The sequence below is a fragment of the Nipponia nippon genome, unplaced genomic scaffold (assembly GCF_047370975.1).
Source record: "Nipponia nippon isolate SJK-2023a ecotype South Korea unplaced genomic scaffold, ASM4737097v1 scaffold_14, whole genome shotgun sequence".
Lineage (NCBI taxonomy): Eukaryota > Metazoa > Chordata > Aves > Pelecaniformes > Threskiornithidae > Nipponia > Nipponia nippon.
In genome coordinates this window covers 4,205,503-4,233,287 of record NW_028262330.1, presented here as the reverse complement: position 1 = coordinate 4,233,287, position 27,785 = coordinate 4,205,503, and the positions used below count along the sequence as shown (strand labels likewise).

Sequence of the window (27,785 nt, the reverse complement as noted above, 5' to 3'; positions counted from 1 at the left end):
CATCTGGTAAAAACTCAGAAGTGATGGGGGTTAACCTTTCAGTAAATGTTTGCTTTTATTTGGAATTTTATGCTACAAAAAATGCATAACAGACTGAGAACTTTTTATCACTTAAACCGTTAACATAATGAACATGTAAAATGCAGTATTTCACAAAACATTAGCTTATCAGCTATGAACATGAACCAAGTTCTCAAAGTTTATATCAATTATAAATTCAGAGAACTATAGCTGTTAAAGTGCACATTTTACATTCGGCACTAAAATAGATAAGGCACTTTAATTATTAAAAGATAAAACTGTTATTAACAGGGTTAAACAACTTGATTAAAATAAATGGATAACTATTGCTCATCTGCATTGTAGATAATTATTTTTTTCCTTCACCAGAACAGCAATCTCTGCAGGGCAGGAACATTGCGAGAAATGACTGAACCCCCTCCAATATTTACTGAGTAAATAAAAGCAACAACAACAACAGAGGAACAAGCAGGGTTTCTTCTGTTCTGTTAAGCACAGATGACAGCACCTCATGGCCCAGATCAGGTTCCTACCAAGACAAAAATCCAACTATATTGCGGGCTTTTAGGAAGAAAACAAAATCTGTATTTAGGATATGAATGTAGGAAAGTAACACCGTATGTCTTCAGACATCTATCAAGAGGGCCAATTTTAGAAAACCAAAACCCCCTTATAAATTTCTGGGGAGATTAACACAGACGGCAACAAGGCCAAAATAGAAATTGGATTCTGCAATTTCTGTAAACAGAACGTTGTTTTGTTTGCTGCATAATGGGGTAAAGCAATACAAAAGAACAGTTAACTTGGAAGAAAAGCTTTCTTCTACAGTTGCAAGAGTCCTTTTTGTTTACTTGTGTCAGGTGTCAAGTGTTAACTTCATACGCAGGTGAATTTGGAAATCATATTTTAAAGGCCCCCAAAATACTTTAAAAATAATCATGCAAGTCACACCTTGAAGAACGCACCGTTGAACATTTAGGACAAACTATCAAGGTGTAGATCCAAGTAACTCTTCAACTTCCACACAGCTTACTATTCCAATACTTCTTGTTTCTTGTGTCAAAACATAAAGCCTGTTCTGTTATTCACTTGTGTATTCTAGGAAGCACCGCACAGGACCAACATCAGAGAATACCGTGTGTTCAGTGAAAGATTTCACCTCCACCTTCAGCATTCTGTATCCTTTTTAACTTCTGTCTTCAGCACGACATCGATTTCTTCATAAACAGCTCTGAAAGAAGAGGAACAGGGCGACTCCTACATCACAGTTGTTTCATTTTGACAAAACGCGCCAATGAAATCCTTCCCAAGCACGAACTGCCAGTGTTTGCCTAACAGAGTAGCATCAGTTGCAGGATGCCCAGGTTTCCATGGAAACAAAGAGCCGATCCTGTGGTGTGTCTATGATTATACATTTAATGATACCTCTGGACATTGTCACTTTTGATGACATAAGTTTGGGAACAGGACTGCAAAAAGCAAACGGCAAGCATACCACGTGGCATGCAATTACTGTGCTAGTAAAAAAAAAAAAATAAAGCTTTGTTGAGATTTTTCTACCTCAGAATTCGATGGTTCCTCAAAAATAAATTTTGTGTAGATGGCTCAAATTTTTTGCAACTTACTGGTAGAAAGGAGAATTCTGCCATCCGTTTAGTTTTGTCTTAGTTTTCTGTCTAACTATTTGGCCCTCTGGAGAGCCCCAGCATCCATTCCCTTTTGTAGCTTATATTTAAATTGAGGATTTTCTCAATCTGCAGTAGAACAACATTCTTAAAAATCGTAATTCCTGTTCACAGCAATCACTATGGTCACCTTGCTCCAGAACTACCTGTGCTGGAGTGCCCATCAGCTTCCTCCACCACAACCCTTACCGTGTTTTATCCACCTTTTCCTATCACTGAATAGGATTTTAGCAGATTGTTTTTGACACGGCATTCCTCCGCCATTTTTACAGATGCTGTTCAATGAACACACTAGAGGAGTTTATTCCTTAATTGGTTATGCCAGAAATATTGGAAGAAAGCGTACAGAACGCAGCCACTCTCATTTACATTAGCAATCGAGTTGGTCAGCTAACTCAGTCTCAATAGTGTGGTCTGTTTTTTCACTCAGAAGAAAAAGCCATCTCGGAAGCCTTCTTGCCTTTGGCACGTAACAAAACTGTATATTACCTATTTTACAAGTTACTTACTCAGTGGGAGCCAAGGGATCAAATTCCATTATCTCGTAGTAGTGAGGTGACTGCAACTTGTTCTTTGATGCAGCTGAAGAGTAAAGACAGGCAGACAAATCCAGATTTAAATGGAAATGAAAAGCATGCTTACTGCACCTTACTTTTCTGTATCTTCCTGAAAGTAGCAGATTATCTCCTATGTATCTAGATGCTTTAAACGCTGAAATGGCCAGACATGTCTACGAGAAGCCACGAGCAATGTGAGATTCTGAGATTCTGTCAATGTTTGTTGCTGCTCCTGGCGTTTAGCAGCCATTTATGTAAAGCCCTTAAGTTCTAACAAGGAAAACGTATCTCCATGAAAGTTAGGGGGGCTGCAGTATTTATTACCTGCTGGTGATGGTCCATTTAATGACGTAGTATGTCCAGTCTGCAGGTTTACTGGATTCAGAGGCACTGGGCTTAAAAGAGTCGCCAACTAAGGACATCAAGCAAAACAATGCATAAACAGATTGTTCTATGAGAGCTGGTTTGACTTAACTTACCTAACTGCTGACTTATCTTTAGACTCTCAGACTACAACAGGTAAATTCTAAGGTCAAGAGTTATCAATCTAATTAATCTCCATTCTCCACAAAAAGTTCAAAATGTCTTTTAGTGTTATCTATAGCACATTTGTGTAATTTACTTCTGTCTAATTTGTTACATTACACAGACTCAAAGACTGCAGTATTCACAATACAGATATCTGCTTTTACTTGTGGTTTAAAATAGGGAATATGCGTGTGTGTTTGGGGGCTGCTTCTCATCTTTTTTATTTCATACTGCCTACCAGAGAAGAGCATTCAAATTCATAACATTACCTCAAAGCCCCTTCATATTCTTTCCATTCCTTCTGTCATGGGTGTTTTGTCTGCAGCATATGCCATTTGTCCTACACTGTACTTGATTTTTAAGTGTTTGGTTTTTTTGGTGGGTTGTTTGGGTTTTTTTGTTTGGTTGGGTTTTTTTTAGTATATCTTACTTGAGATAGGAAATACACCAGAGTAACATAATGGCAGCAGGAGATCTCAGCTTGCTTCACACAGCAACAGATCAAACACAAATAATACAGCAACTGCTTTCTGCAGACTCCCCTGAGATTGTGCTGGACTCAAGAAAATATGCTTTCATATTAGTATCTGTGGTACCAAAAGAAGAAAGTTGGCCTGGTCACCAAATAGAGAGTGTTCCCTGATGTATGGAGAAGGGCCACAGAATAGATCTTTGTATCGCATTTGGACAGTAGTCAGGATAAATCCAAACAGTTCTCATTTTGACAGCTGCCAGCAAAGAATGATTATTCTGAACATGAGCGTTACTCACATTGCTATATGAATGTCCAGCTGGGTTGCTTACACTATTGTTTTGTGCTTCGGTTGCAAATCTAGGAGAGAGTAGTACATTGAAAGTAACTGAGAAACTATCAAAACTGTATATTCTGATTGTTACATTATTTTTTTGCTGGTCTGTCTTTACCTTATGTCACAACTGAGAGCAGCATAGGCAGGTGGGCCAGTGTCCCATTCACATAAAAGGCAGGGAACTACAAGGACACCTCTTCTATCTTAAACTCTTCTTACTGACCTGTACAATTCATCTGTTTCTCCCTTTCACTGCAGCACTGGCAACACTCGAGCAGAAAGTCATATAGATCTCAAGTATGTTTTGACTGTTGAGATAAATTTATGTCTAGGACTAAACAATGATGCAGGAGTAGTGTATTTTTAAGCGTGTTAAGCAATGTCTAGCACAGAGGTAGTTTTCACTTGTTTTACTGGACTAATGTGTAAAAGTAGTAAATCTGTGTTCTCAGAGCTTTCTATAAACTCATTAGATGAATTACAGAGTACTAATACCTCTGAAGATATGTTATCTGTTACCATTTCTCGGTAAAAGATTACTCACGGGAATTGCTGAGCTTTTGTAGTAGTTGCTAAATTTAGCTGTGGATAAATTGATGGATGATGCTTGTTTTTATCTTCAGGGTGTGCAGATATGCAATCTGAAACACAAAGCGATAATTAATGATCATTTAAACATTATTAAGCAAATGTTAGTTACTTGTACTATCAACTTTGAAAGGGTAAAGTTTTGTTTGGAAGGCATATAAAGAATCTGAAACAAATTGCTGTTTATCACATGGAAGGTGAAATTTTAATAACTCTGAGAAGGTTTCAGATGCAACACATTTATCTCCTTAAAATGTCAGAACAACATCAGTAGTGCTATACATGGTAGATACCACTTAAAACTCCTTTCACTATTTCTAGAAGATTAAAATGGAATTACAGGCATTTATTTCTGGGGGGACATTCACACCTTTAACTTCAGTATACAGACTCCCCTAGGTGGATAAAGGAGGGGCTTCTGCAGACAGTAATTCAGGGTACCTAAGTTCGGAGCTTTACCCTCTCCTCTGACTATGAAAGAAGTATAAAGTTAGAGGAGAGGAGTACCTTTCCCAAAGTGAACTGTTTCTAACACCAAGTGCCTCCTGAAAAAAAATGAGGAAATCAAGAGGGTATGAGGAAAGCCTATCGGTATTTCTTTCTTCCAAGCCTACGGACCAGGCAACTACCACAATGTTTTATAGGCTTCACTGTAACAGAAAACAGAGCATGTTCTACTGTTGAAGTTCAAGTAATGGGGGAAAAAGATTATTGCTTCCACTGTAAACAAATTACAGGGAACCTTATACTATCTTACGTTTTTTTCCTACATACACACATCAGTGTTCCTTCTAAGGAGATTTAAGGAACATCCTTAAAGTTAAGGAGTATCTTTGTTTTCTTTCTTACAAGGAACTTCTTGATTCCTCCACTAAGCTCTTGTTGGTTGGCTTTAGGAAAGCAGATTGCAAGGGAAATGGTGCAGTCATCACTTACTAAGGCCTGAAGGAGACGCTGCAGAGTCAGCCTGCACCACTGTTGACACAGGAGACGGAGAATCTATGGAGAGGTCAAGTAGATCACTTGAGGGAGCAGATGGCTGTTTCCTGTACAGCTTAAGATTTGAAAAGGAATCAAGTTGGTTGGGTTTTTTTGGTGGTAGATTTTTTTTTTGTTATTTAAAAAGGAACTTGTATAGTTTTAAACAAATTGCTATTTTCACAGAATATAAACATTTAAAATCATATTAAAAATTGGCAAGTGTAAGAGAAGACCAGGATTTTTTTTTTGTGTGTGTGAAAGATAGCTAATGAAACAAAAAATGCTTTCCAGAAAAGATCCGTTTCAGCAAGGTTGCTATTTCAAAAGATTAAGGAAAACCATTCCAAAGTAGGAAACAGAACAGACTTAATTCTAAAAAGCAATTGTGAGCTTGTTTAGGTACAGGTTTGATATAGATCTTCTGATTGATCTTGTACAATTATTTATATGCTACTTATTTGTGTTATTGAGATTTGATACATACTTAGGAGATTGATTTTTTTCAGTCCTGTTTCGGATAGGAAAAGTTCAAAATCACAACAATGCTTCCTAGGACAAAGGGCTCCCTTTGTTTCTCCTGTGAATGTGTTAGAATTAAAAATGTAGCCAACCAATGATTTTAATAAAACCACATGCTTGAATCATAGGGGTTTGGTTACACCAGATTTAAAAAAAAAAAAAAAAAGATGCATTTTAAACTTGGAGACTCCTGGATAATATAAAAATGCACAAACTGCACCATTTGGACTATTAACTAACCCAAGAGTGCATCCATCAAGCAAAACCATCCACCTACATAACCAGAATGTAGTTAATAGTGGCTTTTCAAGGAAAACAAGATTGTCTTCTACCTTTTTTTAATAATTGTCAGCTGTATTTCAGCATTCACAATGCAGTCCTTTTCATATGGAGTCCTAGATGACTACACAATTATGGCTTAGCAGAAGCTGAAACATGTGCAAAACTACTTTGGGCAATAAAATTAACCACCATAATTATCAATCAATAAAGGATAGTCATTAAAGATTCGCTACAAGCCATTATTCACAATTCAGAAAAAGCTTTGACTCAGAGAAAAACATCAGTAATAGTGAATTCTGATAGCGTAATAGTATTTCAGTCTATAAATGCTTAACAGAGAACAAATGAAAAGAAACATTATGGTTCCTCATTTTGTACATGGCAGATAATAGTGCTTAGCTGTAGAGGTAATAAACCACCATTTGAATAGCTCTCTCTCTCTCTCTCTCATTTTTCCTGACCAAGCTTCCATCTGAGATTTGACATTATTTGCTACTGTAGTTACATGACTTGGCATGAAATTCCGCACGTGAGACTTCAGAAAATCGATAAGAGTAGCATCAGCCTGCTGTCTCCTGTACCTCTCAACTAAAGAATAAAATTCTGCATATATCAAAAGTGTATTTTCCACAAAGAACAGAAAAAGGAATGTTTACAGTTTACACGAGTTCATCTATAATTACCTCTGTGCGTTCACGCTGTATTCTCTGATTCTCCAGAAAACGAACTCTGTTTCGAGAGAACCTGTTGAAGTTGCAGAATTTAATGTTCATTCTGACATTTCTGTGATGTCATTCACAAGAATATGAAACCAGTTATAATCAAAGTTTGACTATTAAAAGACTCCAGAGGCGCCAAACAAGCACTACGGGTGCATTTCTCTGGGGCACTTGTCTCTGCACTAGCAATTTGACTCACTCTTCTCCAGGGCTGTGGTCCTCTGATCACCTACACTAACACCAGTTGGTTTGTTCTTGGGCTCACTTTTGGAGACAGCCATCTTTTTCTTCCAAAACAAAACTAAAATACAGCTGACAATAAAGTTTGCCTCTGTTCACACCAGACAGGTAACTATGAACATGCACTGTGCCAAATCTGGCTCCTGCTGACCAGAGGACTCTTCCAGCTGAGTCCCAGGAAGCCTTCTGTCCTCAGAGGCCCCCACGTTCCCTCATGCCATCTCAGGACAAACCACATGCCTCTTCTGGGACACAGCCCTCTCATTAGTTCAGGCATTTGAAATATTTTTTTTAAAAAAAAGGAAACCAGAAAATCCACCTGCATAAATATTTATGCACTGGGACTCATAGCAGTGCTACACTGGGTCCGGAGGAGACCCAGTCAAGTGATATTCAGCATCCGTAAGGTCAATCCATGTCAGAAGGAAGAGCCCTAAGTGGTACAGACATGAGACTGTCTACACATCTGCATTTGCTATTCAGGGTTACCCTACCGGGGAGGCCCACAAAGACAGTATATACACAGGGAGGAACAGAAGAAAAAAAACAAACAAACAACAAACCTTTCCAACTGCAGAACATAAATATTTATCTGAAATACAGGAACTGAAAAGTTGCTGGAGCCACTAGAGGGAGTGATGGTTACACACGAGGCCAGTTTATTGCACAATGCTGATTGCTCCCGATTTAATTTGGACTCTACATTAATAATCAGAAGCAGAGAATGCAGCATGACTTGTCTTCAAACAATACACATAGCATGAAACAGATGCAGCTAGTTAAAATCAGTTTGTCCTTAACACATCTCGTTGTTCAGAGGAAGTTCCAAAGAACAAATCCTCAACAAACTTTAACCAAATACATTTTAATACTTACCAACTCTGAAGTGCAATGCACCTGCACCCAGGAAGACTCATTACATATAAACCGTAACATTGTAGTACTAAAACGCAGTAGTTTTCTGTCCAGTTTCACAATGGCCAATTAATTGCTCCTTCAATCACCAGGTGAGTCTTTCATAAAGAATTTATTGAATTATACCCACAAGCTACTATTCATAGTTCAAGGGGTTCTTGGCCTTGCCAGTATTCATCAGTCGTAACAAAAATGTGAGCCCACATCTGACTTCAGTGGATTTATAGAAGCTGAACAGAATTCTATTTTTGCTTTACTAAAATGAAAGACTTCCTAAAGCAAGAAGTGAGCACAGAATTCTTTCAAGACAGTTACTGTATAATATGCTAACACTGCTGTAGACATAGGATTTAAGGACAAATGAAAACTGAATGTTGTCAAGATTAGGCCCAAAGTTTGTGCCATGACACTTGGAAGAATTAGTGATATTTTCAGCACAGCATTCAGAAGAGGTTTAAAAAGAAAAGATGACTGAACTCTCTAAATCTGCTAAATTTAATCATGAACCATTGCACTTGATGCATAATGATTTCTAGAACATTTCTTAGCCAGGGAGGAGATAAACTACTTAACATGGAAGGTTAGTTCCTGTTGAACCATAATACTCTCCATGAGTATACTCACTGTGATATTTTGGGGGACAATACCGGAACTTTGAGTTTAAAATTAATTTCAGTTTTGCTAGCACCTAGTCATGCTACCAATGACACAACAGACAAACACACAGGATGCCAATGCAAGCGCTGCTTCCATGTGTGAAAGAAAGAAACATTTTCTGCTGTAAGACAAGTAGAACAGCGTGTTTCAATCCAGTTGAGAAAAGCAAGCGACTCTCTTAAGCATGCAATGAGGCAGAATGCTATTCCATGGCCAATTTCTGCAGTAAAGCTGTCAAAGTTGTTTAGAAGGGAGAACAAGTATTCTTTCCTGGAAGCATATACACTCAACAGAGATAAGGACCATCACCAGTACCAAAGGGTTTGTAGCAGACTGATGACAAACTCACTGCGCAGTACCAAAAAGGAATGTCAAATTCCAAAGCGATTTTGGTTTACGTGCCTCTATCTGATTTCCTGTCCATGCTGTTAACTTGTTTTATTCCATTCTAATGGTTTTCTAGCTACCTTTATGAACCCTTTCTGAAGTGTTTAGGGGAAGGCAAATACATAATTTTCTCTTTTTGCAATCATGTTTCTTTTCTGGACTTAAGGATAAAATCTGTCTCCTAGTGGAGGATCAACATTAGATGTAGGGACCATTAAGTGCACTTACTCAGTTAGGATACCAAATGTGAGGAGAGAGGCCCTGTACTTACCTTTCATGTCCCAGGAGGACGTTATTCAGATCTTCATTTACTTGTATTAACTCAACTATCACATCTTCATTCTCCACTGTCACCAACAATTCCATGATCCTCTCCTGCATCATCCGACAGGTCTTATACAGTTTCTGCCCGAGGCAGGGGAAGAAAAAAAAAAAATCATAACTGTGTCTCCCAATTTGTCAGTTCTGGAGAAGAATGGTAAGACACTTGAGCGCTGCAGACTCACGAGTAGCATTCCTTAATTTGTACAAACCGCACGCATACCAAACATCGCAAATAGCATAATTCTCATGTCTTTGATCTCTGCAAGGCAGGCTGACAATTCCTATCATCACAGCCAGCACTTCTACCCTTACCCAATCTCTACCTCTTGACCCACCTTTATTTCTAAAGATATATCTGTCTCTAAAGTCTAAATTTCAAATTGCAAAATAACGAAGACCCCTCTGGATGACGTAGAGCAAATTAGATTTGATCCTGTTTGAAGCTGATTAAACTCAGCAGGGCACTTCGCATGGATATAACGGATGTGATCCTGTTCAACATTTGCTTGAAGAAAAGACGATAGTAGTCTAAAGGACAGAAGTGCTCTGTGTCGCCAGTCTCTAGCTCTAACTGTTCCTCTAAGTGGGGAAGTTTGGATGCACTTAATCTATGCACTTTTAAAGAAAGCATCACAAACCTAGCAGAATCAGCTGATAGGAGAATTGTGAGAGTTTACTGAGCAGAATTTTGCATTACTGCCAGTTGAAATGGAAGATAGTTCATTTATATTCCTCTCCACTGCAGATTTTGCATGTTCAAAGAAACAAATTCTTTAGCAACAGGAACTTCAACTCAGCCAACATTTTTTTCCCCCACAGTGCATTTGCAAATGCTAGCTGGCTCTGCTTAAGGAAAAAAAAAGGAGGGGGAAAATTACTCTATTTGCACACTGCTATTCATAAATTGCTCTGGTATTACTTTCAAAGTGATCTGATTTTTTCCTCAAAAAACATATACTTCATGTAAATAAATGATTTTATTTACGTAAAAAGAAATTTTGCACCCCTTTGCCCAATCTGCATAAGGATTACCAAGTACTGTACCCTTCAGTACTGTATCTTCATAGCCCAGGATAAAACACACAAAAATGTACTCAGTTCAATGTCTGTAATTAAATTTAAAACCTCTCCACTCTACGCTTTACTACCTGATCCACGTTTAAAAAAAACATGTATTTCTTATGACTCCATTATACAGGCAGACCAGCTCCTTTGTAAATACCAATATTCATCAGAAAAGGAAATTGAGACACTCATTTCAAGCGTGGATTTGCTAGGCTTTGCTCCTACCCACAACGATGGGTTTTGAAAACTGAAGTTTTACAATGATGGACACCAGCTGGTATAACATTCACCAGTGATTCCACTGAATTTGTGCTAATTCTTACCAGCTGATGATCTGGACTCAAATTCCTGGATGTCCATCACGAATGTCTATTCACTATCCAGTACAAAAGTTTGTTACTCTTCTTGGCCGATACTGAGCTTCGGCTGTTCTTTAACCACTGTTCTGCTCAGCACAGTATTTCAAGTGAGATCTGCAGTCTTAAGCCTTGTCCAAAACAGGGTGGAGAAAGGGAGGAGCGTAGCCACTAATGAAGCTACAGAACTGAAAATACGTTGCACTGATGAAGTTTACCCTGTTACAGTTTCTATTGAGAGACTCCAGATAATCAGAAGGACTGAAATTACTGTTTCCAACTCACTCAAAGCCTAAACAAGCAGCTCTTTTAATAAAGGACTTTGTTCTCTGACAACAAAAGCCTAATCCAAGCAATCCAGGTAGAGCTACAAACAAAAGGGAACATAAAACACTGTTAAAGGAACAGGCTAGCTATGTTTGATGCTTTATACCATTCAGTGCACAGGGAAAAAGAACAGGAAGAACAGTGAAATTAACATAGAAGGAATGAGTTTTCAGCCATTCTCCCACAAATGGGAACTCCACACCCTGTCCTCAAACTTTTGCCAACAATTTTATTACTGGGAGTGTCAACAAGAATCCACTGGTTTACTGTGGGCAACCCAATCTGCGTGCCCACGCGCAGAAGGGCCGTAGCAGGAGACAGGAAATGAAAGACGGACTTTTCCTGTTTCGCAACCAAAGACACTGACCTCGTCATGGACTGGGCAGAGGTGGCCAAGTATATTAAACCAGTTTATTCTACTGGGGGTATCTTTCACTGGTTGGTTAAATCATCAAAAGGCCAGTTTGCACCCTGGCAACCTCCCTGGTGGCAGTACCACTACAGAAGTAAAGTATTGTGCATAGAACAGCCATAGCTTAGCTGGTGGTGTCCACTGCTGGAACAACCTATACTCCATCCTTTAGTGCAGGCAAAGCAAGCCCTCTGCAATCTATTGCGACAGCTGTTTGCCTTGCCAGTGTTCAAAGTCTACTCTGCTCAGATCCTTGCTTCACAGGCCCCTCCTCCTTGGACTTACAGCTCCACAGATGTCTGCAAAAGAGACAGTGTTGGAGATGTGAGGAATTTCCATGGGAGCAAAAACCACTGAGAGCTTGCATCTGTCTCTTATCCGGTTCCCCAAGACCAGCAGTGCTGCCTGTCATTAAAGACGAGAGACAGTGGCAAACTGCTGCTATGTCTCCAGACCTCACCTCCAGTTGTGAACCAATCCATAAATGCACACAGCTGAACGGTATGACCTTGAAGGCAACCCAACAGCACCCAATAAGGGTTCCTTGCAACGGAAAAAATTCCCCACTGGGCAGGAAAAGCACACCGAATGCTTGCAAAAAATCACATCAGTTCTCCAACACATTTAAGACTGACAAATTACCAGAAATGCTTCCTCATCACAAAACTTCAGAGATAAGTTTAGAAACAGAATGATGCGATAAAAGCTTTTTAAATTCTTGCAGGCAACAAGAAACAGAAAACTGTCCATTGACATAGGGCACTATTGAAACACTAAAGTAATACTACGTTTTTAATTTCTAAAATAGAAAATACAGCATGAGCAAGTAGAAGAAATGACATTACAGAAGGAATAATGTCTGCATGTTCACTCTCAAATCTAAACTGGACTATTGCAATACACTTCCTTCAGGCTACACTTTAAGAGCTGTGGATTCATGTACAGCACAGCAAGCTCCCAGTCTTTGAGGTCACGCACATAAAACTGAGGCTTCATATTCCTCACTGGCCTTCAGTCTGCCTTTCAGGTACTGGAAATAATAAAGAGAGCACTGAGAACTCCAGGACGGATATGAGAGAGAGACTATGTCATCAGCTATCTTCCCACAAGGCAACTGCGTTCAACTGGAATGTTCTTGGGGTTGTTTGACAGAACATGCTTAGCAGAGAACGCTCCATTATGAAATTCCTTTGTCCTTGGAATTCCCTAGACCTTAAATTTGCATTGCAAGCTGTATTGTCCTTTCCTGACTAACCAGATGTCAGGGGAAGGCGACAGGAGAAAGCTGAGCAAAACCAGAGACAGAGACCTGTTGTTGGACTCCATTTGGCAATCTGAATCCAGATGTTACGAGAAAGGATACACTGTGTTTTAAAATCAACTTTGACCAACCCAAAGCAATAGCCACTACCAATGAAGTATCGCATACCTGTAAAAGATTCATATCATCCGGATTTTCAGAGCCAGGAACATTTTCTTTTAATATTGATGACATGACTCTCACATTCATTTTTGCCATATCCAGTTCGCTGTACAGTTTCCCAATCTGTTGGGTTCAACAGGACAGAATATTGTGTAGGTGAACAGAGTGAGCAGAATAATTCTTACCTCTACTACGTACTTTCTTCCCCATCAGGTATAATGTGGGCCTAATTAGCATTCTTTTACTCCAGTGACATGCCATGAAAATGAATGGAATTAGCTCAGCTTTTATATGTGCAATCAAACCAAGATCCAAGTCTGACAGTACTACTCGTTTTCCTTACAATTAATCCCTCTCACTAATGTTACTGTTACTCTCTTTAGTTACCTCCAGGCCAAGCAGGAATGGAAGTGAACTGTCCTTTCCTTTCTGCTTTTTAGAATAATCTCTTCGCACAAGCCTTACGCAAAAGTAAGTTTGGCTTTCTCACTTATCTCTGAAGGATCTTTTATCAACTTGCATAACAACATCGTAAGAGATTATTAGATATTCTCATGCTTGAGTAAGTGATTCCACTTTCTGGCTGGGGTACAGCCTAGCATTTATTGAACCCACTTCTGCCTACTTGGCTTTGGCACACCACGATAGAAAACATCTTCAGGAGAACAAACCTAAAACCACGAATATAGAACTATGCCACTTGAACTGATGGTCCTTTCCAGTGGTCTATGCACCCAGGTTGTCAAAATCACACATTACCAGTACATTTCAAAAGGACCTGCCCTGCTCTAAAGCTGTAGTACTGCACCTGCTCAGGAGTTAACAGTAATGTTGGGCCTGTGGGAAGAGGCAGTAAAGAACGTTTCGCAGGATTAGCAGAAGGTGGTGATGACTTTGTAGAAGGCTGAGATGAAGTCTGTGGAAAGACAAAAGAGCAGAGCTTGGGTTTAACGGAAGAACTGAAGCAGACATCCAGATGAAAGAGCTACAAAACATCTTTGTCACACTCGACAACCGGGCATTAGCTTTCTCACAATCAATGCTCCCAGGGAATTTGTTGAGCAAGGTCTGTTTACAAGAATAAATCTAATGGCTATTTTGTAATGGAATGAGGCTCGGAATTCAGATATCTTTTATATGGGTTTGCAAGTAAATTCCATCCCAGGATAAAGTGGGAATGGCTAAGAACAGGCTAGCTCCTTGAGCTCTTAAGCCATCTAACAGCCAAGAGTCCTTCCCAAAGTGCCACTGCAATTTTACAATGAAGGATAGTTTAGAATGCGATCACACGTGGAAGCAGTGGAAAGGTTGAGGGGTTAAGTCTGGATCTCTGCAGAAGATGAACTACAAAGGCCTTCTGGATCGAAAAGCTGGAACACTTCATCTGCAGGAAGCTTTACTCGCATTGCACTTGAACTGACTGCTATCAGAAAATCCTAATCTAAAACCCGACCTGCACAAGACTACACACTTCAAGTCCTTCACTTCTTAGAGACTGAGCTAAAAACTGCATTCAGGTCTGCTGTTGCCGAGATCAACAGAAGGTTTGCCACTGATTTTAACTGGCAGATACACGTGGCAGACAGAATCATCTCTACTGTACCTAGTGAGAAAAAAAGATATTGTCTATTGAGAGCATTCTCTACACAGCTTGCTCAAACTACCTTTAAATACATGAGTTTTTGTACACTCTACTATTCAATCATCAAATCAAACTCAGGATAAACCTGAATCATTCCTGTCTGCACTGATTATAGACATCTAATTCTGTAATTGCAAGGTTCCACCCCGTGGTGGATGGCTTTCACACTTCCCAAAACTCTTGTGGAAACTCTTCTAATAGAAAAAAAATTCTGGAAAGAATGGCTTTGAAACATGTACTGTATTTTCAGCTGATGTCCAATGCTCAAGCTGTACTTATACTTAATGTCCTAGATGCTACACTGTGATACCTATGACATATGCTTAAATAACATTTATTGTGTACAGGCTCTGCAAACAGCTGCAGAGATATACAGACAGCAATCTTTTCTTATAGATTTCTACTTCTCTTGGTTTACTCTGTGGTTTGAAATAAAATACACTATTATATAGGCTAGGTTTCTTTGTTATCTTAGCTGTTATAATTGAAACTGATTCCTGGTCGCGTGGTTAAGTAGCTTGGTCATATTCTGCCCTGGAGCATTTAAATAAAAAACAAAACCAAACACACCTTCTTTGTCTACAGAGCTCATACAATTAACACATCCTGTTTCCAATTTACAATGGTTAATGAAGCATCCTTGTGTATCCCCACCTTAGGTCCCCCTCTGCTGGTGTCAGAAGATGGAAACTCCACTCCTTTCTTCAGCAATTCTATATAAACTTCTTTTACTTCGCTCACATCCACCATTCCTTGGAAACCTCGGGCCCACGTCTAGTTTTGAAATAACAGGAACAATAACAGTCAGAGAAATGGACAGTCAGTGGGTCAGATAAGCGCTTCTAAAACACGTGGTCCTAAGGGCAGGTCATTCCCTCCATCCACTCCAGCTAACTCCATTCAAAGCAGCAGGAACCACGAAAGCTCCACCAAAGTTACCTCTCATCCTGCTTGCTAAGTGCAACCACAGAGGGAGCACATACACAGACTGGGAGGGGAATATAAAAGGTGGAGGTTGACAGTTTTCCAGTTCTCTCCCTTTGTCTTCCAGTCTGTGCTACTCCTGCATGGAGCAGGAGCAGCAAGAATAAAGTCTGCTTTAGGAAGAGGTTCCCATGAGTATTTCACAGTACAGAAATGGGCTGCATCATTAAATGTTTACCATATAGCAGACAAGCAAACACTTACTGTTTATTCTAGACTTACCATGATAAAGGTCAAGATTTTCTCCTGCATGTCAATCGGCAGATTGTATCTTGGATTCAGTAGTTTCACCAGCTTGTCTTTACAGAAATCTTTCTTCACAACTAAAGACTGGAATCTTGGGCCGCAGTTTTCTATACACATGTCAAGCAGCTGCACACACAAAAAGCTTCTGTTACACAGATACTAGGAAAAAAACCCAACCAACCTGACTGCTTTTGTTTCTTTTTGTTTAATTTGTTCCAAGGTGTTATGGGGAAGAGTACAAATGGATAGAAACAGATTATTGCCAGCTATCTCACTAGAACGATGAGGTTACTACAGCGGAACAGTAGCTCACTGCGTGCGCTGCTATACCTACGCAATATAAAATGAGATGTGTTAGCCAGAGTTATCCTATTTTTAACAGAGAAGCATTGTCACACTTGTTTCCATGTCATAGCATTTATTGAACACGCGGTACCTTAACAGCATGAAATCTGTCCATAGCTTAAAAAATGACTTGTACAGATTCAGTAATAGAATTAATTCACTGCCTAGCACATAGGTACCCTGGTCTGACAGATTCTGAAGAGCTCTACAAGAGAAGAAAATAAGATTACTAAATGCCTCTCTTTTAATCTGCCCTGTAAGTGAGAGACTAATGAAAACACAGAAGAGAACAAATTCAACAACTCTGAGTACAATTTCTCTGTGTGTTTTAAAGGTCACATTGATTTGAAACAGAATAGCTGAATTATTCCAATTGTCAGATTCATCTTCACGAAAGAAGTCTACTTCCAAAACTCTGCTTGGAACGCTCAGAGTAGGATCCCTGCAAGCAATGTGCCTGCCCTATCAAATATAGCAGTACGTGATAATGACATAATACTTCTCCGTTGTACACCTGGAGGTGGCTGATTACAATTCCCATTTTACAGAGGAAATATCAAAAGCTGTCACTACGTCCCAGTCACCTGAAATCAGGCCAATACAAGTCTTGATAGGAAACTGGGGTCAGTCAGATCAGGTGCAGAATCAGGAACAGAACTCATCTTGCCTGGCTCAGATCTGGAGATCAACCACAGGACTACAATGCCCCATCTAGAGAAAAATGGTCACTCTTGTGCTTTTTGCTCTTCAGCTGTATCTTTACTTTCCCTCCCAGTTTAAGAGGGAAGACGGAAAGGTGAAAGCAAAGGGTAGAAATTAACGAAAGTTTGCAAAATTTCATGGTTTGAGACAAAACTTCCCCTGAATCATGCAACAGACAGGATACATTCTCAAAAGGATACACAGATTTCAAGGGATGCTATTGTAATCTTGATAAAAGTAGGTTAAATATACTTTCCTATTCAGAGCAGACTATATTTGACTAAGTTGAAATCATTTTAGTAATTCATTTGCTAGCCTCAGGACTTGGGGATTTTTCTCCCAGTGTGATCGGGAACTTAGGGGAGAAGAGGTTTAAAACCAGAAGAAAATATATTGCTGAAATGAAAACAGGATAGAACAAAGAGACACTGGCAGACTGCTGTGTGAAAAACTAACTGAGAGATAATTACAAAAAAATCTTGGCTCGAATCATTATTTTTCATTTGAAAGAGTACATGAAACACATGCTAATAAGCCAAGTCATTTGCCTGTGCAGTACTTCAAAGATGGTCTGTGTAAAACATTTTCAACCCAGTGCATGGGAAATTTGGTATGCTACTCCCTATTATTAATTCTCTACTTAAGGGACTGAGTATTTACCCTCTGAATGAAAATACTGAACTAATGGGCTAGATCCTCCACTCAATTATGCCAGTGCAGCCCACTCCCTTAGAGTAAAACTAAGCTGATATAAGAAAAAGAAGAAATTGACTCAATTACTTTTAACTGGACCGTTCCTGAACAAGCCACTTCCGTGCTAATAACACCTTTCATTAGAGCTTCAATGCGGATATTTATCGTTGCAAATAGGACCTCACCTTCCCAAGCAGATCTGTTGGAATGAATAGATCCAAGGTGGCCAAGTCAACCACTGCTCCACATAGCACCATGGAATCCCAACAGAAACATGTTTTTATAACAGAATAGGCAAATTAACTTCAACCAAACCATTAAACTTCCTCTAAACGACAGGCAGCACCCGAGAACTGTTGGAATTGACAGAGCCGCTACGTTCCAGGCTAGCTGATACCAGACATCCAGCTGAGAAGAGATCTAGACTGAGCAAAAAGGAGGGCGAATTGCACAATCAAAGCCCTCTGGTTCACATGACAGCAACACAAAACTAAATGATAAAAGGCATCTGAACAGAGATGAAGACAAACTGTAAGGCAGAAACAAAAAGGGGACAAGATGGTGGGAATAACAGAAAGACAACTATATTCCTTATCAATAGAGACCTCACTCAGAATTCAGTAGGACTATCTGCTCAGCTAAGGCAGCCAGGTATGGTCCATAAAGCTGTAAGGAACGGATGTAGTTTGCAGTGGATGCTTCTCAGACCTAAGGTGAATGCAAGAAAACACAGATGAACAGTTTGCTGCTTCGTATTTCTGACTCAAAGGCAAAGGGAACAAGTCATTAACCCATCTCCAGGATTACACTCTACTAAATATATACTGATGTCTACCCAGTAGAGTTTTTGAACAGCAAGACACTATTTCCAAGCGCCAGCATTTCAAAGAAACCTGTATGAGCAGCTTTTTCAGCTGCCATTCATCAATTACAGCGTAGGGGCTATGTAGACTTTACCAAGATTCTACATTTCAAAAATATTACTTTCACAGAAGTCTTGAATTTTTCAAATTTTATATATATATATATATATATATATATATATGGATTTCTTTTGAAATATGGATTTCTTTTGCTGCCACTCAATACCCTTTTCTTTTCCTCTTTGCCCATGTATTCCATAAAGTGTAATAAAATTGACTAGGACTTTTTTGATTGAGGAGCTAGAGGGCTCCCTCATGTTTTTGTTTTTTAGATCTTCTGCTTTGCGAAATGTTAATTTAACAAAGGAAAATCTGAAGGCCACATTTGCCATGCTAAAATTTTTTTACATCTGAAAACTTACAGCATATTAAAAGGAAAACCAGAAAAAAGCCTAAGGCAAAAAAACAAACTCCAAAATTTAAATCTAACCAATGACTTCCTTTAAAATACTTTCCAACAATGTAATGCAGAAATGAAACAATAATTCCATCTTAAATTTCTGCCCACTGCTTTGTACGTAAGTGTGTGTGTGGACACAAGTACAGAGAGGGACACATTCGATAAACTACTTCCCCACGTGCTGTTCAGTTCCTAAGACCTTACAGGCATCAGAAGTGGAGCACCACAGTAAATCCTTCACAAAACCAATGGAGATCTATGGAGACAACTGAACAGGTGTCTCAGCCTTCACTACGTAAACAGAGTTTAGGTATGCAAAGTCTATTAGTAATAAGGAGTCAAATAACACGTACACACTTTGTTGGATTCCTGCCTAAAAGTTCTAATCCTCTTCACTGATTGCAAAATCACCACTGCCAAGCCTGATCTCTTGGCTTTATCAAAGCCTGCGCATGAAGCAACTCCATGGCCTGACACACATACACACCTCGAGCCACATGACTTCACAAGCACCAGGTAACTCCAGTACATCGGAGGACACAAAGCCAAGCCATAGCCAACACGTTATACAGCTGGCACTCACCCTTCTTCCTCCAAGTAAATAAATAAGCATCTATGAGCCGAAGGAAGAAGACACTGTTGAGATTTAACACATCTCGATGACGGAATCAGGGTTAACACATGCTGTCGTGCTACTTCAGATGAAGACTTCAACATTTCACTGTGTGTGTATTTGCTGGGAATAAGCTCCTTAAGCAGTTTCATTAGCAAGATTAAATTCTGGAATTTCAAGGTTGAGTAAGTAGAAGTGGATCAGAGTACATTTCAAAAGAAAAGCGATTTGTAGATCTGTTGCCTTCTTAGCTGTATCTAATGTAGGTAGGAGAGACAATTTGATGTAGAGTCTCAAAAACTAGAGGACCACATTTACTGTAGGAAACATAGGCAATAACTTACAGTTCATCAAAAAAAAGCCCTTATTTTTGTAGAAATTTGGGAGAAAAACAATTTTTAAGAGTTGCACAGGGAGGGGGTGCTTGTGTTTTAGGAACAGAAAATTATTTCTGTTTTTCCATTTGCAATGATTTGGTGTTCCAATCTAAGCATTTCAAAATGAAAAATAGGAACAATTTCATTAAGGCAATCAAGAACCCAAACCAGAAGATATAGCACATAGAAAGACTGATTTGGGAACAAAGGAGTTAAAAGCCATACATGGTCAGCAATCAGGTCATCAAAGGAAAGGTCTGACACACGCTAAACTGATGGCAGTACTGGTAGAAAACCAGAAAAAGGAAAGGAGCCAGGGGCAGGGGAAGAGTCAAGGGATGAAAGATCTTACATAAGAACAAAAGCAGGAGGAGAGAGTTGGAGGAAAGGCTCGCACTTCTTCGTAAAAAAAAAAAAAAAGATTAAGGAACTCAGGGAGAAGAAACCTGCAGTCAGAAAACAGAAACTGGGCCAAAAGGATGCGATTGCCTGGCAGGCACAGTTACATGTGTACATGTGAGTGGGTGAGAACAGGCATGGAGAAGGGGCCTTGAACGGCAAACAGACTGTGAGAACGCGTTGAACTACAACCACAGCTGAAACCTGGTACATGCTCCATCTACGAGCAAATACAACGAGCTTTCAGGTCAACATGATAAAGCTCTTCCTTGGATACACCTGAAACAAGATCCTTCTCCCACTTTTATGTTCTTAAGAGCTATACTATAATGTCACCTTGGGTATATCTGCAGAGTAAATATCCAAAGAAAGGCTCCTAAATCTAAGCACTGGGCTATTGTACTTCCAGTTGACTGTGTCAGATATTCAGAAAAGGGCCTAGATGCACACAGACTGTAGGAGAAAAAAACAGGTCTGATACAGGGACTGCAATTACAGCGGAAACCGAGTGTTTCTGTTATGCAAACACACAGAACACACAAAAAGGTGACTCATGAGACAGTGGAGGAGGAAGCCAGGAAAGAAGTGTGGAAATGGAATGAGCTGAAGGTATACATCGGTATGTTTAAGACATTTATCTGCATCTCTAACTTGTCAGGAGACACTTGAGCAATTGCTAAGTGACATACAATTGAACACTATCAATCACCTATCTTCCTTAATCGCTTCTCAGGACATATTGATATAGATAATGATTTTGCACAACAAATACCAAACCCGTGAGTAATAGTACTAGAGTGTAATGCAGACAAGCCTCTACAACCTCAGAAAAGGAAACGGTGAAGAAAATACTTCTAGACAAATAATGAAAGACACAAATCCCCAACCACTTAAAATACAAACAGCTTGATTCGTCTCACAGTTGCACTATTGTTATCAAGAGTAACTCAAGTGTGGAACTCCAGGCTTATGACAGTGTTAGGAACTTCCTGCTACTGCCTACATTATCAGTGTAGTGGAAAACAGAGAACTATGTTAACATACTCCAGTACATCTTAAATTGACTGAAATCACTACGCTTCCTCACACTCTGGGATAGTTCAGAAACACTGTCAGATTCTGGAGGCCAGGTTATCTCAAATGAGGATGCTCCTAGCCACTCCAACTTTTAGTCATAACAGCTGAATCTTATGTGGCTTATCCTGTGCCTTGCTCCCTTGCTTAACTCACCATCGTTATCCTTTCATTCTTCGTTATACGCAATAACACTTACCTTTACAAAACAGGTATCACACATTCCACCACACTGCATACCATGCTTGGTTTAATTAAGATCAGTACCACAAGGTAAATAGAATGGTCAAATGTAGCTTTTACATAATATCGCAACCTCCGTATCTTTCACAGTTGGGGCACTCACAGGGGGACAGTCACTGGAGTAAATAAGAACCATACTACTTTTAACGTAGTACAGGTTTGGGGAAAAAAAAAAAAGCAACAATAAATGTAAAAGTTTGTGTCATCCAGAACTCTATGGAATGCCAGTAGATCATCTGATCTGCACTGTGGTAGTGCTGTACACACAAACAACAAAGACAGAAAACATCCCAGAGAGTTGTGTCAGTGATAATTTGCATGCCACCTTATCATTTAAAATGTTTTCCTTCTTAGCGTCTAATTAATATAAATATAGCTGTACTTACAGACAGGGTAAGCCTGATTTCCTTATGGTTACAGTTTTTTGAAAGCTTTTTCTTTAACGCTTTAACTGCATCTTTAGGCCTGTAACAAGAAATTAAGCAGAAAAAGTTACCAATGAAGTTAGGCTGTTTTTCTAGTTCGTAACTTCAACTGAGAGCCAAAAATACGGGCCTGAGATACAGGACCAAAATCATCCCTGTATTTACACCCACATAAAACTAGAGCAACTGCCCCATTGATTTCAGCAAAATCACTTCAGCATTGAGCTAGAGTAACAAAGCAGTGAAATCAGGTTTGTTACCGCAGACTGTGCATTACTCCAGAGACTTGTGCAGAGAAATAAAGTCATTCTCCTCTGCAGAGTCTCCTCCAAAATTATGTTATTTCAGTGTTGTACAATAGATTTACTTATCTAGCTTTTATTGCTACAAAAGGGACTAACAATTGCCAGCTGTACCAAGAGTTGACTGGTACCTACTTTTCATGTATGATCCAATTAAAAAAATATTCTCCTGGGAGTGCTGTCAGGAGTAGGGGTGCCTTGGCTAACTTCCAGTCTTATAATTGCAGGATGCTTTTAACTCATCTGAGTAATTACCATGTACGGATGGACAACCCATTCCACCCCAGAGATAGTGGCATTTCTAGCCTAGTCATTTTGATTTCTATATATACACCCCATATCTTTTAACTATCTATGTAGGAGGAAAAGGGTGGAAGATGGTATCTAGCTTATCGCATGTGGGAAACAGTTTTGCGTGGTTACTATGGGCTATCTATACTGTACAATTATTAGGGCCAGCTCAATGCTCATGATCAACAAAAACAAGACGTCCTAAAGTCTCTTTAGGGTCTCTCTAGAATCCAAGATGGAGCAACAGAATGTTTCAATAAGAAAAAAAGAAATCTTTGTTGAAAATATTTCAAAGTCAATGAAATTAAATGGGTATTTACCATTATCGCATTTTTCAGTGTGCAATGTTGTTGTACTTCATCAGAAAAAAAGATTTCTCTATTTTTTTTTTATCCTATGGCAACAGTTATCATACCCAGCCACACCAGTGAAGCATTAAGTCAAAACAGAAGTGATGGATGGGAGCACAAGATGGGAAAGGAAAACTTCCCCTTGCAGAAAGCTATACTATATATTCACTATGCTACTCCTGCTTCTTGCTCTCTCTGAAGCATCTGGAAATGCTCTGGTCAGGAGCTGGATATTGCATTAAAGTACCCATTTGCCTAATCAGATACAGCAGTTCTGCTGTTCCTAGTATACTGTTACAAACTGTGACTAGTAGTAGTTGCCTAGGAGGAAGTTATAAGGAGTTCCTCTGTAAGCATAAGCTGTGCACAAGAGGAAATAGTTTATTAAAAAAAGCTCTGTTGCAAAGTAGCTCCACAGAATAATGAACGCTGAGGGTCAAAGCGTGCTGTTGCTTATAGCAATGACAAGAAGGGAGTTATTACTGACCTTCCAAGCTCTAAGAGCCATGGCTGAGAGTGGGGGATCCGAAAAAATGAAAGGAAGGAAAAGCTCATATAAAAGAAAATACTTGTGCAGAAACTAAGGCATACCTCATTCTCCTGGAGAAAGTTCTCCAGTCAGTGTTAAAATATACCACTACTACCACTGAGTTCTTGCAATGCAATGCTGAAGCAGATCTTACATGGGAACAAATTTCCTTCTTCCCCTTTTACAGGTAGGAACAAGGAAGCACAAAGCAGCAAGTGGCTGAGCAAACCCAAATGTGGCCGTTGGGTGCAAGAGGCCACCTCTGCCCCGGGAGCCCCAGGTACACAGGTTGATACGATAGATCCCACTGAACAGAAACCCAGCCAGCGCTTCGCTCTTCTGCTGTGATGTAGGTTAGCTGAGAAATTGCATAGTGGGCAACTCCAATTAAGTTAAAAGCACAGCGTTTTAAGTAGTGTTGTAGGCAACCAAATCCTCAAGGTCTTTTTCCAGAGCACGAAGCTACCCGTTTAGCCTGACAAGCAGTACAGGTTATACGAAATACGTCAGACTCAGGTGAGAAACCTGTGCTATCACCTTTCTCTAATGCTTGTCTATGGGGAAGAGCTTACAAGTCTAATCCCTACAAATCCTGATGGCTGAACAAGAGGCACCGAGACAAGCAAAACTCTTCTCTAGGAACCAAAGGTACCTGCTCCCTGCTGCTATTTCGTTTTGGGTAACTTTACGCATGCATCATACACCGACTGCTCGATTGTGCCCTGCCCTGGAGCAACGCTGGTGCTACCTGTGATGGAACCCCGGCTGTTCCCATTTCCCACAGGAGAAGGGAGCAGGGCACGGCCGCTCTGACACCGGGATCCCCCCGCCGGGCCCGCAGCCCCCTGCGCCGCTCACCCCTCCTCCGTCGCGTTGATCACGTCGCAGATGTGCATGAACTGTCCCCACTCCTCCGTCTGCAGCGCTCCAAACGTCGCCCGGTCTGAAAGGCCAAGAGGAGCCGCCGTACAGCCGGCCGGGGACCCCGGGCGCCGCCAAGCCCCGCCGGGCCGGGCGGGAAGAGCGGGGAGGCAGCGTCCCGCCGCGCCCCTCACGGCCCGGGCGGCGGGGCGGGAAGCGGCGCCCCGCGGCTCCCCTCAGGCGGGCGGCGGAGCAGGGCGGCACGCGGCGGCCCCTCGTTACTCACCGACCAGGCTGCCCACGGCGGTGCCGAGCGGGTCCTTCGGAGCCTTCCCGAAAGCCATGGCCGCTGCCGGCGGGGTCGCGCAGCCTCTGAGAGGCAGCCCCGTCCCGTCCCGCCGGATCCGGCCGCTCCCCTCCCCTCCCGCCCCGCCGGTCGCTCCCTTCCTGGGACTGGGGCGGAGCCGCTGCCAGGTGCCGTCGCGGCTCCCCGTTGCCGATCACGTGCGGGCCGGGCCGGGCCGGGCGGGCAGCGCCTCCCCCGCGGCTCCTGCGGGGCCGCACCGCGCCCGTCCCCGCCGAGCCGAGCGGCCGGTAGGTGCTGAGGCAGTGACGGGAGCAGCCCCGCTCGGCCGCGGGCCGGTGTCGGGCCTGGAGCGCGGCCCTGCCGGCGGGCTGCCCGCCCGGGGGCTCCGGCAGGCCGGCCGCTGGCGGCTGCGCCTCACGGGCGGGTGGGCCCCGCACACCCTCAGCACCTCTGTCCCGGGCCCAAAGCACCCCGCTGACTTCCACGCGGATTCCTGTAGCCAGGTCCTCCTTTTCCTGCTCCTTGGGCAGTGTTTCACGTGTGACGGGACCCCCCTGCTCATGGCAAACTCGGAGTTCCCTCAGCCATCTCCTGAATGAGACCTAATAGCTGAAACCACGAGAAACTTGGCATTTCGTAGGGCAAAGCTCAGAAACACCTGGGTCAAACCTACCCAGGGGCTCTGCCCTCCCTGTTGGCACCCGTGACTTGGAAACCTGTGCTAACTGTAGCCAAAAGGGGACAAAAATACCTGCCTTGCAGCAGTCACCCCCACGAATTACCCCGATGGTAATTTTGTCCTGTCAGGTATTTTGAAGAACTCTTTGTAGCAGAACTGAATTTGGAGAGTCAGCTTTACGATCTAAGTGTTAAGACCTTCACTTCAGGTGCGAGACCACAGAAAATCAGGCTTTTCAACTGCGTCAGAATAGAATGTACACTTTTAAACTAACACCTGATGCAATTTGCTTGTTAAATTGATTACACACAATTAATTTATTTCAAAACATGACTGCAAATGCAGTGAGAGTGACAACTTCTGCTACACCATACTGCACACTATGAGCACACACATTTCAAACTTTAGCATCCACCGCTATGAAATCACCGGGGCTGACCACTGCTCCTGCAACGTTCATGCACGTCTTCTGAAACCCATATGTTCTTTTGTTTCAGAGATTTAACAGGAATAGATGCACAGATCTTAAAGAAGCAGGGGAAAAAAACCAGTGCATGTAAGTTACATTCATAAAGTCATCCTTCATATTATGTAGGAACCACTAACACGTTCTTCTTGCCACATACATGTTTCCACATGTGGGACTTTCTTGCTACACGTATTATCACAATGACTTCCATTGTGTCACTTCATCACAAGTCTGACTGTGTATCAGACCTATATAATACTTGGGAACGAATGTGGCATGAACGAAAATTAAAACCTCAGCTGTAGTTCTTGTTGACTGAGAGTTGTAATTATTTCAGTGTCAAACAAATACGGAATCGTATTAACTAGCATTTGAGTACAGCTTAATCAGACATATGGTCAGAACATGATCTAACCAAATAAATTATTTGCCTGGCATTAGAATTTCATGAATTAACAAAGCTGTATTTCCACTGATGATGAGTTTTCTTCCTAGGATAAACTCATTTTATTTGCTTTTGCATTTTGTATAACTCTATGGCCCCATCTACTGGATGGCTTTCACATAAAGGCTGGAGAAGAACATACTTTTTTGTGTACCTGCAAGTATCTCTACAACAAGCAAGTTATTACAAGAACTTTTGGGCAAGTTGATCACGTACAACGAATGTAGGAGCTGAGTCTTTTTCTCACTCTTTCTGGGTGGAGTTCATCCTACAGCTTGGTGAGGTTCCATTTGGGACTGTTTCTAATGAATGCATCTCAATTTTCCACACTTCTGCTAGTCTTGTCATTTGGTTATAAGCCAGGCATCATCTGTCAAAACAGGAGTTTGTTTGTTTATTTATTCTTGGTTGCGGAATTTTGAAAGACATCCTCTAAACTTAGCTGTTTATTTCATTTACTCTTTAACACCGAAACTGAAATAAGGGCCTATTTAAATTAGCCCTTGTTAAACCTGCAATGTGAGTCAGATCTTGTTTCAGAGAGCATATTTTATTGAGCTACTCAGGGGAAAAAAAATCTGATGAAGCCTTTTTACATTGGAATTTACTGATTAAAGTTACTTATTGAAATCAGCTACTGGTCTAGATCTATCAACTTCTAGTGGGCTTTGGGTTCTGCTTGAAACAAGCCTGCCTGACTCTTCAGCCTTCTCTGGACTGGAGTCCTTGCTATTTCTGAGTCGGTGATCAAAGAGTGCCAGGAGAGTCCTACTGCACTCCTTGCAATTCTACTATTATTGCAGATATAGTATTATACCTAATTATTACTATTAAGGGACATTTTCTGTATTTTGCAAGCACACGTAGTATGTTATAAAAAGAAAGAAGGAAGAGGCTAAATAATTTCTCTTTGCAAAATGTTTTGAAACAAGAGTGTTTAGTGGTGTAGTTTATGTCTGCCTCTTGAGCTAACGTGTATTATACCAACATAAGCAGGCTTGTCAGTGTAATTTTATTTGTACTAGAGATTTTGTTGATGCTGCTATGTCAATTACAAATATAAAATCACATCCCTAATTGCTATAGCTGTGCAGATATTTTTTTAATCTAGTTTTGCTGGTTTTAAAGTTCAGAGTTATATATCATTAATTTAGTTTTTTAAACATCACACCCTTACCTTATTTAGTCTTTGCTCCTGTTTTCAAGGAATCACATACACACACAACACATTGAGTGAAATACTTAAACAGCTGTCATGTTCATAAACTGATTTATGATATTGACTTCTACCTGCTGTTATTTGTTATACCAAAATTATAAACCATGGTGATGAGTTTTGGTTTAGCTTAAAAATAAGAGAGATTCTTAAAAGATCATTATTCAGCAGAGATTAGGTGAGGAGTTGCGAAGTATTCCCTCCTCTGTCTCCTAAGAGCTGTATTTACTCTTTCAGTGTGATTCTTCCTTGTTATCCAGTACAACAAAGATACAATCAGCGGGATTCTCACTGTAGCTCATTAGACCAGATGCTGGTTATGGCCTGTGCTGGTAGCTCAACTTGAACAAACAGCTAGAGGGCTAAATCAAATCCCTTCTGCATCATCTCCATTAGCTCATTGCCTTCAGATAACAGCAAACCTAATCAGGAGCTATTTGGGCAAATTAAATTAATGTTTGGGACCCAGTCTCAC

At 40.8% G+C, this 27,785-nt stretch overlaps 1 protein-coding gene and 1 long non-coding RNA gene across 11 annotated transcripts in view; both read right to left on the bottom strand.

The window, feature by feature from the left end:
- Window positions 1-30: 30 nt before the first annotated feature.
- Window positions 31-24,649, bottom strand: TOM1L1 (target of myb1 like 1 membrane trafficking protein). Its single transcript, XM_087750625.1, has 15 exons — window positions 24,481-24,649; window positions 24,192-24,276; window positions 21,823-21,901; window positions 15,644-15,793; window positions 15,092-15,211; window positions 13,604-13,711; window positions 12,802-12,918; window positions 9,160-9,293; window positions 6,654-6,714; window positions 5,125-5,242; window positions 4,145-4,241; window positions 3,563-3,623; window positions 2,588-2,675; window positions 2,216-2,288; window positions 31-1,252 (listed from the first exon to the last, which is right to left on the bottom strand). The coding sequence occupies exons 1-15, from the start codon at window positions 24,536-24,538 to the stop codon at window positions 1,189-1,191; spliced, it is 1,413 nt and encodes a 470-aa protein (XP_087606751.1). The 5' UTR covers window positions 24,539-24,649; the 3' UTR covers window positions 31-1,188.
- An 852-nt stretch (window positions 24,650-25,501) lies between these two features.
- LOC148056414 (uncharacterized) overlaps window positions 25,502-27,785 on the bottom strand; it is a 179,698-nt gene continuing 177,414 nt past the window's right edge. For all 10 annotated transcript variants that reach the window (XR_015703347.1, XR_015703356.1, XR_015703351.1 and 7 more), the window contains one exon: window positions 25,502-26,464. This is a non-coding gene — a long non-coding RNA (uncharacterized LOC148056414). The remainder of the gene's footprint in view (window positions 26,465-27,785) is intronic.

Excerpts from the sequence above, each read along its gene's own strand:
- TOM1L1 (XM_087750625.1), bottom strand. The coding sequence starts at position 24,538 with ATGGCTTTCGGGAAGGCTCCGAAGGACCCGCTCGGCACCGCCGTGGGC. Across the intron at positions 12,919-13,603 it reads TACTGTTAACTCCTGAGCAG|ATTGGGAAACTGTACAGCGA; the intron begins GTGCAGTACTAC and ends TGAACCCAACAG. Across the intron at positions 4,242-5,124 it reads AGCGTCTCCTTCAGGCCTTA|ATTGCATATCTGCACACCCT; the intron begins GTAAGTGATGAC and ends TTTGTGTTTCAG.